The sequence below is a fragment of the Arachis duranensis genome, chromosome 2, assembly GCF_000817695.3.
Source record: "Arachis duranensis cultivar V14167 chromosome 2, aradu.V14167.gnm2.J7QH, whole genome shotgun sequence".
NCBI lineage: Eukaryota > Viridiplantae > Streptophyta > Magnoliopsida > Fabales > Fabaceae > Arachis > Arachis duranensis.
The window spans coordinates 89972611-89991415 of NC_029773.3; the positions used below are offsets into that span (position 1 = coordinate 89972611).

Sequence of the window (18805 nt, forward strand, 5' to 3'; positions counted from 1 at the left end):
TATTCTTTTCATTTATTTATTAAGACTTAAAAATATTGGTTTGCTGTAATCTTATATAAATTATGAGATTTTTGTTTGTTTTAGTCCTAAACTTCATAAATTATGGAATTCTCAAATATTTTATTCTATTTTATTTAAAATTATTCTTTATCTTATATTTTATTTTTTATCTAAAAAGAAAAGGTTGCCAAAGTCAAATCGGCATTGACAGATTTTTTTTTTTGGTGAAGTTTCAAATTGATGCTCAGAAACTCTGTTCCAAAAAAAACTTTCTTTTTAGCATCTCAAATTCAACAACTTCATCCAACTCTCTCCTCCTTCGCTTGTTCAGCTCCTCGTATATTCAAAACCTTCAAAGCGCTCTCTGTTGCATAATCAAACCTTAAACCGCAACCACCGTCGATTCACGACATGGTAATTCACTCTCCCCTTTTCTCTCTCACACTCTCTCACTATGTTTTCCAAAGTTCTTATTTTTATTATGGTATAAACCCTTTTCCGTAAACCCATTAACCCAGATCTCATTCTTTGATTCCCACATCCCAAGATCATAACTTGTACTTAAAAATCTAATCTTTCACCGAAAAACTCAATTGGGTCACTGTTATTAGGGTTGCATTCTGCGGTCTACTAATTTATTTTGCCTCTCGTTTTCTGATTGCTTTCTTTTCTTCTCCTTTTTTTTTCAGCTGCCCCTTTCTCTTCTGAAGACTGCCCAAGGTCACCCAATGGTGAGTGTCTGCGAGGCCTTTGCTCTATGTTTACCTAATTCATGTGATACAGTGTAAATTGCAGAGATACTGTTTGATTTTGATACACTATCATGTTAGCGTTTGTGTCAGCAAATCATGTATCATTGTATATATGAGTTCTGAAGTAGTTATTTATGTTTTATATTTTGATTTTTACTATATGTTTCTGTTGGAACAGTTGGTGGAGCTGAAAAATGGAGAGACTTATAACGGGCATTTGGTGAATTGTGATACATGGATGAACATCCATCTAAGAGAAGTCATTTGTACCTCTAAAGTATTATTCTTTTGCTGTTGGTTCTTGTGTATTCATCGTGATATGTTGTGTGCTCTGAAATCTTTTATAATGTGTCATTGGAATTGGTTATGTAGGACGGAGATAGATTTTGGCGAATGCCGGAATGCTACATTCGTGGAAACACAATCAAGTATCTTCGAGTTCCTGATGAGGTTTGTAGCAGTGATTTTCACGTTATGTTGGAATTCGTGATCATGATGACATGATTCATGCATATGTTCATCCCCTGATGTTGCTGTATTGCCTGTTGTTTTAGGTTATTGACAAAGTTCAGGAAGAAACCAAGAGCCGTGGAGGTGAGCCTTTTTTTCCACATCTAGCTCATTTTTTGTAGTGATATTTAAGTCGTACGGGTGATCAAAGTGGGGAATAAACAAGAAATAAAGATAATTATCACTTCAAAGTTTAAACAAGTTATATTTACACATATAGAATGAGTTGAATAAGCTATTCATGTAGTCCTCTAGGTTTCTTCTAAAGAAAAATATGCTGGAAACTCCTTAATTGTGATCACCTTTTTCAGATCGCAAACCGCCTGGTGTTGGACGTGGAAGGGGAAGGGGGAGAGAGGATGGTCCTGGTGGACGGCCAGCAAAAGGAATGGGCCGTGGCCTTGACGAAGGTGGAGCTAAAGGGCCAGGAGGAGGCCGAGGCAGGGGGGGTCCAGGTGGAAAGCCTGGTGGTAACAGAGGTAAATCATCCCTTACATCATTCCAAACTCTCTGCATTTCATGTAGCAACTTTTCATTATCTAAGTTTTATCCCTCGAATTTCCCATGAACGAGTTCATGGGATCTGTGGTATTATCTGTTTACTTTATACTACTTCCACATATATGCTTACAAATCTTGCTTTCCCTTGTCTGGATGGTCAAGGAAAACATGATTTTTAGCGATCAAGTCATAATCGAGTGAAGTTAATGCATGTATGATTATGGTGTATTTTGGTTCAATACAACTTATGATTGAAAGCTTAAACTATGTCTAAAATTCCTGAAACTTTCAGATATCATATTAGGATCAGTTATAATACAAATTTTGGTGTAGTCCTTGTTATCTTAATTAATTTATGTTTCTTCTTCTTCCGCAGGTGCAGGGAGAGGTAGAGGTTGATACAACTGTTACATGGAACTACTTCATATGGTCCAATTGCTAGTTTTAGAGGCATCGGATCCCTGCTCAACAGATTGCTGTTTGTGATTCCCTTGCATTCTTGGTTGTAGGTTTCCAGTGTTTTTTGTTCTTGCATTTAGAGTCGCGAAAATGCTGATATTACAAGAACTCACCAAAGTGATGATGGTGATAATGTTAAATGTTGAAATAGAATACATCCACCCCATCATTCATATGCTTAGAAATGTTCCTTCCCATTGTACACTAAATGTTTGGGTGGTCCAACTTAAATTGTTTGTTCTAGTGATTTTGAGGCATGGTATGGTTAAGTTCTTGAATTGATGTTCTACTTCTCTCATACTTTTGAGGCATTGAATGGAGATAAATTACACATTTTTCATGTTAAAGAATACCTCAAAAGTTGATTTTATGGTACTTAATAAAAGTCACTCGTTTACAAACTATTTCATTATAAAACTAATATTTTGAGGATTAAAATGATGAATGAAAGTGAAACATGGTAATATTCAGATATGATTTTTGAGTTAATACTCAATTTAACCCTTATAATTTCAGGGACAATTTAGTTTGATTCTTAAAATTTCAATATAATCAAATTGAACTCCGAAATTTGTAATCAAAATTCGCATTAATTTATTGTGATTTGAATTCTTTGCTCATATTCCATGTGATTGAGGTCCGATAGAGTAAACTGAAGTTTGACTATATGGTTGTTTTCGTGAGAATATCAGAGGTCTAGTACAATTCAATCACAAAATTTAGACGAAAAGTTAAATCTTAATAAGTTAACGTCCAAAATCAAATGTTATTCATGAAAATTAATTTAGGAACTAACAAAAGTTATTATTATAAGTTTTACTATTCAAATTAAACCAATTATAATTTTAAATCAATTTGAATTCAACCTCAATTTTTATGGGTTAAATTGAATATTAACTCTTAATAGCCACAAAATTTTTCTTGTGGTATGTTCTATTGAGTATTAAATCAGCATAATATCAAGAGTAAGATGATAAAGCAGATATCAAATCCTATTTCTGTTGAAAATGTTCAAAATTTTCACATCCTAGAATCCAATTAATATCGGCCTTAAAAACATTTATAAACAATATGGTCATTGACTAGGAAAGAGAAATAATAAACACACTCGGCTCCATCAACAGTTGCCATGAAAATTAATAGGCAGCATGATGAATAATATTATATAGATATTCTGATACCAAATTCCTTCATGAAATAAAAAAAAGTCTCACTTGTACAATATCCTACTTCAGCTAGAGAGAATGAATGTTAAGTCGTTAACTATGCCAATAGCACTCACTACTCACCAAGACACCAATGTTTTAGGGTCAAGAAACAGGGGTAATATGATGTCTCTACTTCAAGAACTATCAATTCACACTACAATACTGAAATAATCTACTGCATGCTTATAAGCATCATCAGGTGTTGAAGATCTTGAACTGAAAGGGTATTATGTGCTTGGAGCAGCTTCTTTTTTCTCTGTTGAAGCCTCCCCAGCAGCATCTTGATCTCCGGCCGTGGAAGCTCCCTCTTTCTCAGTACTAGTCTCCTGTCCTCCGGGCTTCGACACTTCTTGCTCTATTATAATTGGCAAACAAATATATTTCAGTCGGCCAAATAAACGAATCCTAAAGCACGAAAACCCTAAAGTACCATACTTGAGGCCTTAAGAATGGGAGAACAATGCTACGATGCACCTTCTACAGCCATTGATCATGTTGGTTCATTTAGGACACTCCCTAAATGATACTAAAACTGATCATATTCTGCGGCCGATGAAAAAAGGTAGATCCACCAATTTAAATCCTAAACGGCAACTGACTTTGGCCTCAAATATAGTATCATATGCATCATAGTTATAAAACCAACAAAACCTTTTCTTCCCAGATGAATTTGGCAATTCAATCAGTTAATTCAAGTTAGTTTCATGATTCATTGGCTTCCCCTCTAGGGGATTAATACTAGTGAGTAAAGTTCACACATACCCATGATTTCTAAAATGATGATGTATAATAAGTTCTTCACACACACCAAATATCAAATGCTAATTTTGCAGCATACTTACCATCATCATCGTCATCATCGAAATCACCCATTGCATCATCGCCCATCCCACCAAATTTCTGCAGCATTCAATAGAATTAAAATTTAGAACAGATTACATCAAACAAGAAAGGGTGTCCAAACAGATGAATTCATCCAAACACATTGCATACCGAAAAATCCATCCCTCCCAAGTCTAGATCACCAAGACCTAAGCAAACAAACAGGATAATCGGTCAGAAAACCGCAGCCATGAAACAGAGAATTTCAAAAATTGCTAATAACATGATTTAGGCATGTCCATACCACCATCATCTTCATCTTCATCAACCCATTTATCCCAATCTACTTTCACATAATGCGGAGGCTTTCCTTCTCCTCGTAGTAACCTTTTCCACCATCCTTTCTCTGCCTTCTCCACCACACAGAATATGCCTCTCACCCCTACATTAATCTTGCTCTCCTGAAACCAATAGAATATGCATTGAAAAACAAAAATAGTTCTAGTGCAATTAACAAAACACTAAATTTCTTAGACAAATTTCAAAAACATTAAAGAGACTTAAACATGTTACATGTACTCCATGGAGATTACATCAACAACAAACATCATCCTAAAGTGCAAGCACATCATAGATAATGCAATACTTTAGTTTAGTTTCTTAAACTAATATCTAAGTAGATGATGATGCATAGACAAGAAGAATCAACTTCCACATCAACCATTTCAAAGAAAACTACTTTAACCTACATGGTCACACCTGATTATCATAAAAGAATTTTACACGGTAAATTTTATAGATATGTCATTGCTATCTATAAATAGGAAAATTTGAGTCTCACCTCTACATTAACCTTGTCAAAGAGATCCAACATCAAGTCATACAGATGATCTTCGGCACCAGCAGTAGCCGAAAAGGTGAAAGTACCATCTGGAGTTAGGTCCACTTTCGCATTCTTCGAATCCGGCAACTGAACCGTTATATAAACCTTGTCCAGCCTTTGAGCCCACTTAACCTCAGGATGACGGCTGCACACAGCAAATGATGTAAAAAACACGATCAGAACACAAAAAACACGATCAATCACAATACTCAACTTTCTGATTCACTACATGAATGCTGATGCAAATGGAAGAATTTGATCCCTAAAAATGAAAATTCCCAAAATGCATGCAAGAAACCTAGATAGTATACTATAAATTGAACTACCAAAAAAGCTATTCATCCCAATAACATAAATTGCAGCACAACAAATTAAGATTAAAATTTAACTAACATCAACAAAAATCAAAATTATCAATATCAATGTTCAGCAACTTGACAATGCAAAAAAGGCATGTATAGCTGCTAGTAATTGAAAAACCACAATCATATTTTCCCACACTCTTCATAGAAAATCACACTTCCTAAACTTGCCAATGAGTTATAATAAGAGAAAACTTTTACAATATAATAAAAAATGAACAAAGTAATGCAAACTTCAGTGGTATAAACCATTAACTAACATGTGTCCTGTTTCCATTTCAAAAACTATGATTACTCAACATAATCACTAATCATAATCAAACTTAAGATGCTAAGTTCAGAGGATTAACACTTTTAAACATACATATGAACATAAAAAGTAAATAAATAAAATTGAAATGAAAAAAGTACCTCATGGTTTTGTTAGAGAGAGACAAAAACCCTACGTTTGAGAAGAATTAAGAGTAAGGTAGATTTTGATGACAGAAGAAGGAACACAGAAAGTGTGTTTATGTTGTTTGTTGAGCGACACTTCTAGACTTTACTACACCTTCTTTCTCTTTCTTCTTCTTCTTCTCTCTCGGGTTAAGTACCTTCTAGAATATGCTCCTTGTGCTTACCAAATTTATTTATTATTATTATTATTTTTTTTTTTCAAAAAAGGTATGTCTAGAACTAGATTGTTTTTTTCTTTCAGCAATGAAATTTTTTTTGTTATCTCCTAATCCGACATGATAAAGACTAATTTGTCGAAACTCTATTTAAAAAAAATTATTATTTATTTATTTATTTATTATTATTTTTTTTTTCAGTAATGGAAATTATTGTTGTATCATCGTTGGTCATGGATGACGGAATGTTTCAATTTAATATGGAAGTGATTTTTTTTTAATTGTAAAAATTAAATCTGAGATTTAAATTTGAGACTAGACAAAATTTTAATTAAAATCTGAGGGTCAGGAGTGATAAGTTCAAATTCTATAGTGTATAAATTGAAGGATTTGATTTATGAGTGGTTAATTTTTTATTTTTATAGTAAAATAAATTAGTGGGCCAGATTTATAAATAAAAAAATTTAAAATTAAAATTAAAAAATTTGTGGGTCAGATTTATAAAATTTAAAAAATTAATATTCTAATTTCATGTGAACGAGAATTAACTTTTCGATTTTTTGGAATGTAATCTCCACGGCCGAGTGAAACACATTCATTTTTAATAACAATGTAAAATATAATTATCTTTTTAATATTAAAATTAAAAAGTGCTAGAACTACAATGATAGGTAATGGTATTTTCTGTGAACAGCGAGCTAAAATTTAAAAAAACGAATTGATCCGTATTTTAAACAAGTTGGGAATACATCAATTTTTTTTTGTGACTAAACAAAAAAAAAACAAAGAAAAAAAAGAGATTATCCTAAATCAACAAGCATAAGATGCTGAAACTCATCACAAGGTTCCGACCAAATAACATGAGTTGGATTGGTCTTGACCGCATATCTCGCCAACCAATCTGCCACAGCGTTAGCATCACGGGTAATCCATTCAAAATCCACAACCCAAGGTCTTGATAGAAGCTCCTGTATCTTCTGAAGAATATCAACCACATAACAATTTAGCCCATTTGCCGGATTTTTTAAAATGTGCAAAATGTCAAGAGAATCTGTTTCGCACACAATATCTCTCAAGCCATGATCTAAAGCTAAAATCAAACCCCTTAAAACAGCAAAAAGCCACATCTGACGATAGGCCCTGGAGGATAGCTACTAGAACAACCCGAAATCCAACGCCCATTAGAATCTCTAATAACACAACCAATTCCTGCTATGTTCCAATCAGAAAACAGACTCGCATCACAATTAACTTTAAAAGTGTCACCTATTGGAGGTTTCCACCTCCTTCGATCCTTGAAAGTTATACGGTTGGTACTGGCAGACTTTCTTAAATCATTAGCAGTAATCCGAGCCATAGCAACAACCTTATAGTTTGACCACTGATCTCTATTATTGAAAATATTATTGCAACGATGCCTCCACACTCACCAAAGACCGGCCCCTACAATTGCCTCATTGCCCGGCATGACCTTCCGAATCCAAAATTCCAAGAGAGTATCTTCAAATGAATCAATAAGCAAAGGATCCAACATTTGCCAAATGCATCTTGATTTCTCACAATCCCTAAGACAATGCTCCATTGTTTCCAGATCTGCATTGCATCTCGAACATCTGTCCGAATCAGTTAAATGACGCTTGAACCGGAAGGCATTTGTCGGAAGCGCATTTTGTAGACCCAACCACATCATCATCTTTATCTTCTCTGGCAAATTAAGGCGCCAAATCCACCCACAGTTGCTATTTTCGATCGAATTCACTTTCTTTGTCAGGAGCCAACGATAACCTTCTCGAGAGCTATAGGCTTTTAGTGATGCGGGCCACCAAATCCATCCGGATTCCGATTCTGACATTAAAGGAGGTCCAAGACTGTGAAGAAACTGTTTGACTTCATGAGAAATTGACGTTACGTCTTATGTTCACATATCGGGAATACATCAATTTAATTTGACTCATTCGAATTAACGAATTAAACGAGTTGATTCGTTTGATTCTCTTTTTATAATTTATTTTTTGTTTAAAAATTATTATATAATTTTAGCAATTCTTTTTACTTGATATCCATACGAATAAAAAAAATTGTTATGCATTCATATACTTTGATAATAAATTATTTAAAGTTTAAAAAATTAATTAATTAAAAAAACATTATATATGAACCAAAAGAAATTTTATATACAAAAAATAAATAGCTAATATCGTACTCATTTACTATAGAGCTGTAAATTAAGTCAAATTAATCTACTTCTAAACAAGTCCTAATTTTAGTGGTTCGATTCATCTATTTTTATGAGCAATTTGAATCGACTCGCGAATTGCAGTTCATGTTGAAGACTGTAATCATATAATAAAGATTTTATTTAATTCACTTTTGAATATTCTAAAAATCAATTTTTTAAAGACTAAATTGACCTAAAGGTATGTTTTGTTCATTTTCTTTTCCAATTGTTCCTTATAGTGCTAGACTTTCAGAAAATTTACGACAGAGTGAGGTGAAGCTTTGTGGATATAGTGCTGTAGAAGATGGGCTTTGGTCTTAGATGGAGAATTTGGGTGAAGGAATGTGTGACTACAGCGTCTATATCAGTGTTGATCAATGGGTCACCATCCAAGCCGTTCAAGATGGAGAGAGGACTCAGACAAGGAGACCCTCTATCTCCTTTTCTGTTCGTTCTTGTCGTTGACGTTCTGCACAGGATGGTGGGGGAGGCTGTAAGGAATGGACGAATTTTTTCATTGCTGGTGGGAAGGGACAATATAGAATTGTCGCATCTCCAATTTGCAGATGACACAATCTTATTCTATCCACAGGAAATAATAAAATCCGTTCTCAATAGTCTGCCGGTTTACTACTTGAGCTTGTACAAGATGCCAAAAGCGGTTGCAGAAAAGATAATTGGACTTCAGAGAAGGTTCATGTGGAGTAAAGAGGATGGGAATTATGGTATACCACTGGTGAAATGGGAGGTAGTTCAAGCTCTGAAAAAGCTAGGTGGCTTGGAGGTGGGAGATGCTCTAATTAATTAGAAATGCATCGCTTCTGTTCAAGTGGTGGTGGCGCTTCTCAAAGGAGGACTGTCCGCTGTGGAAGAAGGTTTTATGCTCTTGTAATCAGTTGGACCCAACTGTAATGTTGTCAAGCCAGACCTTGCCATCAAGAGGGGCCCTTGGAAAGATATCTGCCAGCTTAATATCAAGGAGCAACAGGTAAGAGACAAGATGATCAGTGGTTTGTCTATGGAGATGGAAAACGGCAGGAGCACTCGTTTTTGGGAGGATGCTTGGTTACAAGGTGGCTCTTTGAAAGATAGTTTTCCGAGACTCTTCTCTGTTTCAAATCAACAAGGTTTCGTAATAGGGGACTGTGGCTTTTGGGATGTGGTAGAGTGGGTATGGAACTTCCAGTGGAGGAGAGAACTATTCTAATAGGAGTTAGAGTTACTCAACCAACTTCACGACCGGTTACGGGTGTACGATTATCGAGTGATAGAGAGGACTGAGTTGTATGGAAATTTGACAAAAAAGGTATTTTTTCTACTAATTCTTTTGTGCAGGTGCTGCAGAAAGAGATTCTTTCAGAAGATATCATGAGTTACAGCTTCACTAGTTCGATTTGGCATGGCTTGGTTCCTCCAAGAGTTGAACTATTTGCATGATTTGTTTTAGTAGGCAGGGTCAACACGAAAGAGAGGCTGAGTAGACTGCGCATTATTAATCATAATGATAATATATGTGTTTTGTGTAAAAAGGATATATAATTTGTACATCATTTATTTTTTTCCTGTGAGTTTACGTGACAGGTGTGGTGTGCTTGGTTGAAGTATGCTGATAGAGCATGGGCCATTATTCTGGGACCGTTAAAGAATTCTTCGAGAGTTGGACTGGAGTACCAGGCAGAAAGTCGGAGCACCAGAAATGGCTAATAGGCTTTTTTGCAGTCATGTAGAACATTTGGTTGGAGCGGAATAGCAGAGTATTTCAGAGATCAGAGACAAGTGTTGAAGGTGTAAAGATTATGTCATTTTCGAGTTATAGGGAATGGTGTGGAGTTGATCCATTTGGTTGTTGATGGCAATGCTGGAGATGACAACGGATTATACTTGTTATCTGTGTTTTATGTCTTGTTTTTATTGTGCTTGAATCCTTGTTGCTCCACTTTATTGTGTTGAGTTTCCTTTGTTCAATATATATATATATATGGATTTGGATCTTCTAAATTTTAAATTTTATTTTAGAAGATAAAATGTGATATCTCACCATTTATTTTATAGGTGGAACAAAAAAAATATAAAAAAATCTCATTTAAAGGTGAGATATCACTTTATTCTCTAAAGTAAAAATTTAAAATTTAGAGAATCTAATAGGGCAAAAAACAGAAATAAGCTAAGGGAGCAAAAAAATTACCTGAATCAGCCAAACTGAAAATTGCTTCACGAATCAGCCAAAGCACATTACTATGTAATTCGAACTAGTTTGGTTCGAACTACGTTAACATATAAATCGAACCAACTTGATTCGAACTACAAATTGCATAATTCGAACTAGCTTGGTTCGAATTACACACGTGAACCACTCCCCAAGTAATTCGAACCGACTTGGTTCGAATTACTCTCAAATTGCATCAAATAGTAATTCGAACCAGGTTGGTTCGAAATACTCACAATTCGTTCAAAACACTAATTTCTGTTACTAGCATAGTTTCTACGTCATGTCTTAATTTAACTCGTAGAGTTTGTTATTCCGGTGTGCATTCAACATACATTTCATTTAAAACTCTGGAAACAAAACATATTCATCAATAATGATCCCATTCACAGTACATCGCACTAACATTAACAAATGTTATCACTTACCAACTACAAATAAGAAAACCGATAATACTGGAATCTAAACTCGAAATTGAAATAACAAAAGTACCAAAGCTAGCAATACACCTAATCATGTCCCCGTGTGTGCTCTGCTCCTCGGAGCTGTGGGTAACTCCGACGTGTGTGGCTGGGCTGCCGACAAAGCCCACATCTCTTTGGCCGGTTCGGGTTTGCCTCGTCCATATTGGTCCGTATCCGAGTGGACCTCGGACGACCCTCTCTCGCACGCCTTTTATTCGGGTCTGGGATGACAGTCGGCCCATCATATGGTGGCCAGAAACCCTCTGGAATGGGAGATGTGAAACCCATCCGATACACACTGAAGACCGAACTAAGACGATACACACCTGGTGGACGTAAGGCTCCCATGTAAGCCGTGAATAGGCACAGCATGCCAGTGCGTGGGGACACGGGAAATGAAGTGCCTGGAAGTATCTGCAGTCACATGTCTGAGATGCAAGCGAGACTCTGTAGCTACCCAGTGAGAAAGAACCAGTAGGAGTTGTCTCTGCGACGGTGAACTCGGAGTTATCCCTGTCATACAAAGTCACCGTGAAGCACCGAGCCGTCTTCAAGTTGGCCTCTATACATGACAAACCCCATTTTGAGGATTTATCTTGTGCCGATTTCAGGGGTTTTATCAATGATTCCACACACTTTCTGTATGAAAATATAAGAATTTGCATTCCTTTCCTAGTTTTTCCCCATGGATGAAAACATACTTATTTTGCACTAAAATAGATACATTTCTAATCTTCTCTTGATGCCATTCGATGCCGTGACCCGTGTGTTAAGTGGTTCCAGAATATAGGGCAGGGATGGACCGGAAGAGAGAAGGAGGATGGGAGCAAAGGAAGGGAGCAAGAGAATTAAGCCTTGGAAATCTCATCATGGGCGCGTGCGCGCACTTGACCTGTCCGCGTGGGTAGAACAACTAGAAGCCGAAGCCAAGAGTCGAGCCACGAGTCGGGTTACGTAGCGGCTAAGCCATGATCTTTTTGGGCGCGCACGCGTACGTCACGCCTCCGCGTACATTCCAAAATGCATCTGTGGCGCGCACGCGTACCTTGCGCATGCGCGCCGATGTTCGAATGTGATTTTTTAGAAGTCACGTGACTTAGGCGTGGAGTTGGTTGGAGATCCCATTTTTGGGGAATGCCTTGGCGGAAAAGCTTAAGAAGACCAGAGGAGCAAGGGTCAAAGACACTTAGTTCATTTTCTAGATTAGAGATATTTTGGGGGGGGGGTAGTTAGTTACACTCTTGAGGGAGGAGAGAGAGATCTCAAGCTCTCACTAGGGTTCTTCTTCATCTAATTTCTGAACTTTCACTCACTTTTTGGTGAGATCCATTGCAATTCTCACTTTACTTTGCTCATGTCATAGATTTACTTATCCAATTTCAAGTAGTAGTTGTAATTGCTAAATTCTCTTAGATCTAGAATTCAACTTTGTGTTTTTGAATTTCATCAATACTTTGAGAAGTTGATCCTCATTGTTGCTCTTTGATGCTTGTTGTTAGTTCCTTGTGTTGCAATACCTTTAATTCTACTTTTCTTCTCATTTTACTATGACTTTCTTTCTTGTCCATCAAATGTTTGATAAAATGTCAACTAGTTATGGAGTAGAAATTTCTCACTTGGCATAGGATTGGACCATTAGAAGAAGTTGAATAGTTGTGTCAATTGTTGATTTGGAATTAGGGATTGCTAATTGACTTGGAGTGCACTAAAGCTAGATTCCTATGAGGTGAAGCTAGGACTTGTGACTCAAGTTGATTATTTTCATTTGACTTTCCTCTACACCTAGGGGATAACTAAATGAGGCATAGCCTAATTGTTGTCATCGTTGAAAGAACTATAAGGATAGAAATTCTAATGCCAATCCTAAGCCAAGTCTTTTAATGATTGATAATTTTTTTCTTACTACTTTGCTAAAACCTTCAAAGAATCCCAACAAAGCTTTCTAATCAATAAGATGCACATTTTGGCAATTCCAAGGGAGGACGACTCGGGAGACTAGTACTCTCGGATATAGATTGTAGGATTGTTTGGTATGAAATTTAAGTGTCGATTAGACTATACTCACGATCATATTCATCTTTGAATTCTAAATCGGCATGCTAAATTTCGTTTATCAATACACTTCACCAAGTGCTGACTAAATTGTTGTCCGGTTCCCTGCTGTGCCTCAGCCTCTCTCCCTTTGCGAACAAATAATTCGGCCAACCTTCCGTATGTTGCCTTCACTAGCGAGCACACAGGAAGGTTTCTGACACCCTTGAGGATTGAGTTCACACACTCAGAGATATTCGTCGTCATGTGTCCAAATCTACGCCCCTCATCACAATGCTGTGTCCACAATGAATACTCAATCCGGTTCGCCCAGTCACACATCGCCGGGTCATTAGACCTCAGAATATCAAACCAGTAATGGAACTCGACCTCGGTCTTAGCGTACACCGCATTCATAAGTAGCCTCCTTGCGTCTTTGCCCTTGAAGGCTAGGGCAAAATTTGCCGCTACATGTCGAATGCAGAATATCCGGTATACAGACGGAGGTAACCATCCTCTGTTAGGAGCCTCAAGCGCGGCCTTGATGCCGTTATGCCTATCCGATATAACCAGCAGACCCGGCTGCAGTGTCACATGCTCACGCAGGTAGGAGAGAAAGAAGGCCCACGACTCAGCATTCTCACCCTCGACTAATGCGAATGCCACAGGGAGTATGTTGGAGTTCCCGTCCTGTGCAATCGCGACAAGCAACGTTTTCTCATACTTGCCATAGAGATGGGTGCCGTCAATACTAACTAGGGGCTTGCAATGATGGAATGCCTCGATACATGGTGAAAACGTCCAGAATAGTCTGTGAAAATAAGCTTGAGACTCGTCCAGCTGTGCACCGATACGAACAGGACTCGTCCTAAGGACTGCAACAGTACCAGGCATCGTCAACTGGACTCCTAACACCCGCCTTGGGAGCTCGTTGTACGCTCATCCCAGTCACCATAAATGAGGGCAACAACCTTCTGCTTGGCTAACCAGACCCTCCTATACGTCGGCCTAAACCCAAAGTGTGCGGCGGTGGCATTTAGGAGCACCTTGATGCTGACGGATACATCAGCCCTAACCATTGGCATAATGAATGCCGATATCACATGGTAATCCAAAGTCCTGTGGTCGCTAGAGATGGAGGTGGCGAGACACGTATGCGGTCCGTTGTAGCGTTTTGACTTCCCAAAGGCCCTTGCGCTGTCGGAGACTCAGGCAAATCAACCATGTGCACCCATTCCCGAACTCAGAACACTTGCCCACATATCGGCGATAGTCAGACTCCACGACCTTGTACTGTACCCCTCGACGGATGCTGTAAGTCTTCACACTTAACAGGGCCTCATCTTTATCCTGAAATTGCAGACCAACCTGAAATTCTATCAGACCTGCAGACCCTTCACCATCTCTAGCGCCAAATCCAGCCGGCTGCCCAGGAACCCCCTCCTGCCTCATGGCATCTAAGTCCAAAGAAGAAAAATGTGGAGGGTACTGCTGTGTGCCAGAGCTAGAACCACCGCCCGCCCCAGCAGGCTCACTTGCTCCGACATCATCGCCACTGTCATCAACAATCATATCCGACTCGACATCATCGTCCTCTGGATCATCCAAAAATCCATTTCCAACCCCAGCCGGTGTAGCACACTGTAAAGAGATTCGTGGAAATTCCCCTGTTCCGACCTCGTCGCCTACACTGCCGTTGAGATCAAAAGCGAACGAAGGGGAGGCAACAGGTTGGACGGGTGGCTCGTACGCAGGGACAGAGGAAGAAGCAACGGCAGGTCTGGAGCTAAAACCGGCTACCGTGGCTAAAGTGGTGGTATTCCGGTTCGAACCCCCCGAGTTGGATACCACGTCAACCAACTTTGCCAACAGTTCTGGTGTCCTCACCTCTGGAAACTGCCGGCGACAATGAAATATGACCTACAAGTCCTCATCACTCCCGATCGTGAAACAATCATACTTAACGGTTTCCTGGAGCACCGTGATTGGAATGCGATAGAAAAACTTCTTAACCCGTTTCACATCTTCGAGACCAAGTTTCAGCAATACAGAGCTAACAAGGTCCTCATACCTAGTCGTAGGCCTGACGATCATACACAGAGGATCCTTATCAGTGAACTTCACACCAGAACGAGTTTTCCTCTTAATGGATCCTCTGTGGTGAACCAACACTATGAAACTCTCTTCACTAGCCATCTTATCCCTCTAATGAGAGATACTCACGTTCACACCATATATGTACAGGTCTGGTTCTAACTAATTCGAACCAGCCTGGTTCGAATTAGTTATTAGTAATTCGAACCTACTTGGTTCGAATTACTTTGGTTAGCTTCCACCTATATAATTCGAACTCATCTAGTTCGAATTATGTATGTTTTAAGTTCGAACCAACCTGGTTCGAATTAGTGTGAATGTTGCCAAGTAATTCGAGCTGATTCGGTTCGAATTATATATAAATGAAATTCGAACTAAGCTGGTTTGAATTGTATAGAGAAGTGCTTTGGTTGATTGATGAAGCAATTTTTAACTTGGCGGATTCACGTAATTTCTGGCTACCCTTGACTTATATATGTTTTTTGCCCAATATAATATATAATAAAATGTTTTTATGAATTTAACTATCATAGAACTTCAATAATTTTGTATATGATTTTGCCAGGGAGTTCCTATGAATACTGCCCTGAAGTTCTTCCAACTATGAAGTGCAATTCGGTATAGAATTAGATAAATTTTATGACCCTAGCTAGCAAAGGGTTTGTTGATTGTGAATGATACTTGCATTGTTGTTGCCGAGGTTTTGGATACTAAGGAGGATTTCAAGAATTTATGCAAATTCAAAAGTATTTTGTTCAACAATTGGAGGAACTATTTTTAACTACCGTTATGGTATCAAATATCATGAGAAGAGTAAGAGAAGTCGAGACTCAAGAGTACATTGAATGGTCGTTCATAGCTTTGGGAAGAGTTTTGCATTTTTTTAAGAGTAATAGTGTGAAGGATATGAATGATGATGCATGTAAGGAGCTTCATATGATTATATTATTAGGAGAAAGATAATATTCTCATTTATTACTAATTATATCTTTTTTAAATTATATAAATTATATTATAATTTTACAAATTATTTAGCAATTATTTTATAAAAGTTAGTTAAAATTTTTTATAGAAAATATTTTTATAAAAGAGTTAGCAACTTAGCATACAACTTTATATATGTATGTGCGAGTATATTATTTTCTAAATTTAGTTCATTATCAACATGCTTAAATAAATGGTAGTATTTGTTTTACCTTAACTGTGGCTAACTGAATAATTTTAATACATTAAAACCATCACAACTAAATTATATTGTTCATTCATGATTATAATATTTTTTAAAAAAAGATAATATAATAAAAAAATCTATTATTTTAAAAACTGAAATACTAACGATTTCCTTTCTTAATTATCTTGAAGCAATTTTGCGACCTTGGCTAATTAGCAACTTTACCCTACCATGTGCTATTGAACAAAAGATTCAACATCTAATTACGTCAAGATTATTAAGCGTCATTAACTTAGGGTGTCACTAAATTTCAACTATCACGGACTTAAGCATAACTGATGACAAAACTATAATTTTTACTTCCTTTAAGTTACTTACACATTTAACATAAAGACTTGAGTCCATTATAGGCCAACAGATGAAAATGTTGTTACAATTAAATTTTAAGAAAAAAACATTGACCATATAAAGCTAATATAACAGAATTCCATTGACAAAGTTAGCCGATAAATTCAAATTTATGAATATGTGGCGTTTATTGATCAATTATTTGTTGCTTATCACACTAACCCAGAAGATTTTATGTAGCTGATGATTAAGATGGCTTAATCGTTTACAATGATCTTATAATTGCATTTGGTTACAAGTAATTAGACTCTACTAAATAATACAAAGTATAGAAGCTAAGAATAAAAGAGGGGTTAAGATTTCTTAAAATAAGAGGTGTATTTTTACATAAGCTAACACAATCAAACAAGAGGTTGATACAGTAAAATTTTTGATAAACTTTCTTTTTTCCTTTTTGTATAAAAAGAGAAAGACCCAGATTAGAGAAACATATACAAAAAATTTAAAGTATCTGATCTCATCTTCAGCTTACACACCTCAAGACTCAAGTCAAGTAAGTTTAAGTAAAATGTTCATCAGAACATTAATTCAACGAAAAAAATTCATGTCAAAGAACGATAATGTTACCAAGATGATCCGATCCTGTTGACTGTTGATATTTATCTTTAAGGAAAAGTTTAGGGACCGCCACTTTTATTAAAATTTGGCCAGCACTTAACCATCAAAAGAAAAATGAGTAATCCTACACCGTTAGATATCATCTCATACCATTAAAAATGTTTATTATGGCTAATTGATAGTTATATATCACAAATTCTACTGACTCCCTAACATTCCTCTATTTTTAAATTTGATCAAACCTCATTTTTTTCATCATAACCTGATCAAACCCAGAAAAAACATCATCCATCATAATTTTTAAACCACCATAAAGATTATAATATAAGAATTAAAAAGAGGCAATATAGTCAACGTAATTAGCCAATTGCCGCTCAATCATTAAAAATATATTCAATCATTATACCTTAGGATCACTTGCTGTAAACAATTTTTTCTCAAACTCAATTACATCCATAGTTCAAATCTCTTTAGAAATTCAAGTACTAACTAATCTCAAATATTTTAACCAATGAATCATATCTATTTAGCTAATGTTTGTAGTAACCAAAGACATATCACAAATAGTAAATCATAGAAAAAAATGAACAATAATGCAAATCGGTCCTGCTCTAAGCATAATTAAGCATGATATTAAACAATAAATCTTCAAAAAAAAGGAGAAATAATAATAATATATAGCAGAGATCTCCTTTTAATATTCATTTTCATATACAAGTGATTATTCAGCAAGACAACAATAAATTTAAAGTTCAGTTATTAACAAATTCAACTCAGTGATAATTTTCAACAACAAAAATATTTAGTTAAGTAATTATTTGAGCAAGATAACAACAAATTCAAGGTTCACTAATGATAATTAGTAAAAAAATTCATCTTAGTGATGATTTTAAGCAACAAAGAAACTAGTTCAGTGATAATTTTAACAACAAATTATTCAAGATTCAGTGGTGATAATTAGTAACAAATTCATGTTAATGATAATTTTCAGCAAAACAAAAAAAAACTACATCATTAATATTTTCAGCAACAAATTGCAGCAACAAAGATGAATTACAACAACAAAACTGAAAAAGAAAGAACAGAAAAATTTATTGGAACTCACCAAATTGAGGACCAGCTTCTGGTTGCACGAAGGGAGCTGACGGCGAGACTCAAAGCAAGAAGACGAAAATGACGACCAGCCTCGGGAATGGCTGCTTCTACCGCCGGCGACGACGAGCGCAAAAAGGCGTGCGATTGAGTGCGAGACAGTGAGGAGACATGGAGCGACAACAACGATCAATCCCGAGACCTGCTTCTGTCATCGGCGACAACGAGCTTAGGGAAGGTGTGCGAATGAGACTACGTGTGAGACGATGACCACTGGCGATGCAGAGAGCGATGACGACTTTGAGTGCGAGACTAGAGACGAGAGAGGGAGAGAGCTTGAGATTGCGAGAGCTAGCGAGTAAGAGATGAGAGAGCTCGAGCTTTAATGAAGAAAGGAAGAGGAAGCTAAGGAGACGTTGAGGGCTAGGATTTTTTTTTTTTTTTGTCAGATTGAG

The 18805-nt window shown here is 36.7% G+C and overlaps 5 protein-coding genes across 5 annotated transcripts; 2 read left to right on the forward strand and 3 right to left on the reverse strand.

The window, feature by feature from the left end:
• Window positions 1-205: 205 nt before the first annotated feature.
• Window positions 206-2511, forward strand: LOC107475933 (sm-like protein LSM4). Its single transcript, XM_016095616.3, has 7 exons — window positions 206-414; window positions 690-731; window positions 931-1029; window positions 1125-1202; window positions 1307-1346; window positions 1574-1741; window positions 2140-2511. Exons 1-7 carry the CDS (start codon window positions 412-414, stop codon window positions 2160-2162), a joined length of 453 nt encoding a protein of 150 aa, XP_015951102.1. The 5' UTR covers window positions 206-411; the 3' UTR covers window positions 2163-2511.
• Window positions 2512-3335: 824 nt separating this feature from the next.
• Window positions 3336-6099, reverse strand: LOC107475934 (uncharacterized protein OsI_027940). The gene is made up of 6 exons (XM_016095617.3): window positions 5909-6099; window positions 5094-5280; window positions 4557-4713; window positions 4424-4461; window positions 4273-4330; window positions 3336-3785 (listed from the first exon to the last, which is right to left on the reverse strand). Exons 1-6 carry the CDS (start codon window positions 5911-5913, stop codon window positions 3658-3660), a joined length of 573 nt encoding a protein of 190 aa, XP_015951103.1. The 5' UTR covers window positions 5914-6099; the 3' UTR covers window positions 3336-3657.
• Window positions 6100-8630: 2531 nt separating this feature from the next.
• On the forward strand, window positions 8631-10030 carry LOC107476066 (uncharacterized). The gene is made up of 4 exons (XM_016095813.1): window positions 8631-9110; window positions 9249-9497; window positions 9662-9733; window positions 9908-10030. The coding sequence occupies exons 1-4, from the start codon at window positions 8631-8633 to the stop codon at window positions 10028-10030; spliced, it is 924 nt and encodes a 307-aa protein (XP_015951299.1).
• Window positions 10031-13069: 3039 nt separating this feature from the next.
• On the reverse strand, window positions 13070-13921 carry LOC107476067 (uncharacterized). Its single transcript, XM_016095814.1, has one exon. It carries the CDS (start codon window positions 13919-13921, stop codon window positions 13070-13072), a length of 852 nt encoding a protein of 283 aa, XP_015951300.1.
• A 234-nt stretch (window positions 13922-14155) lies between these two features.
• Window positions 14156-15223, reverse strand: LOC107476068 (uncharacterized). The gene is made up of 2 exons (XM_016095815.1): window positions 15008-15223; window positions 14156-14923 (listed from the first exon to the last, which is right to left on the reverse strand). The coding sequence occupies exons 1-2, from the start codon at window positions 15221-15223 to the stop codon at window positions 14156-14158; spliced, it is 984 nt and encodes a 327-aa protein (XP_015951301.1).
• Between the last annotated feature and the right edge of the window lie 3582 nt (window positions 15224-18805).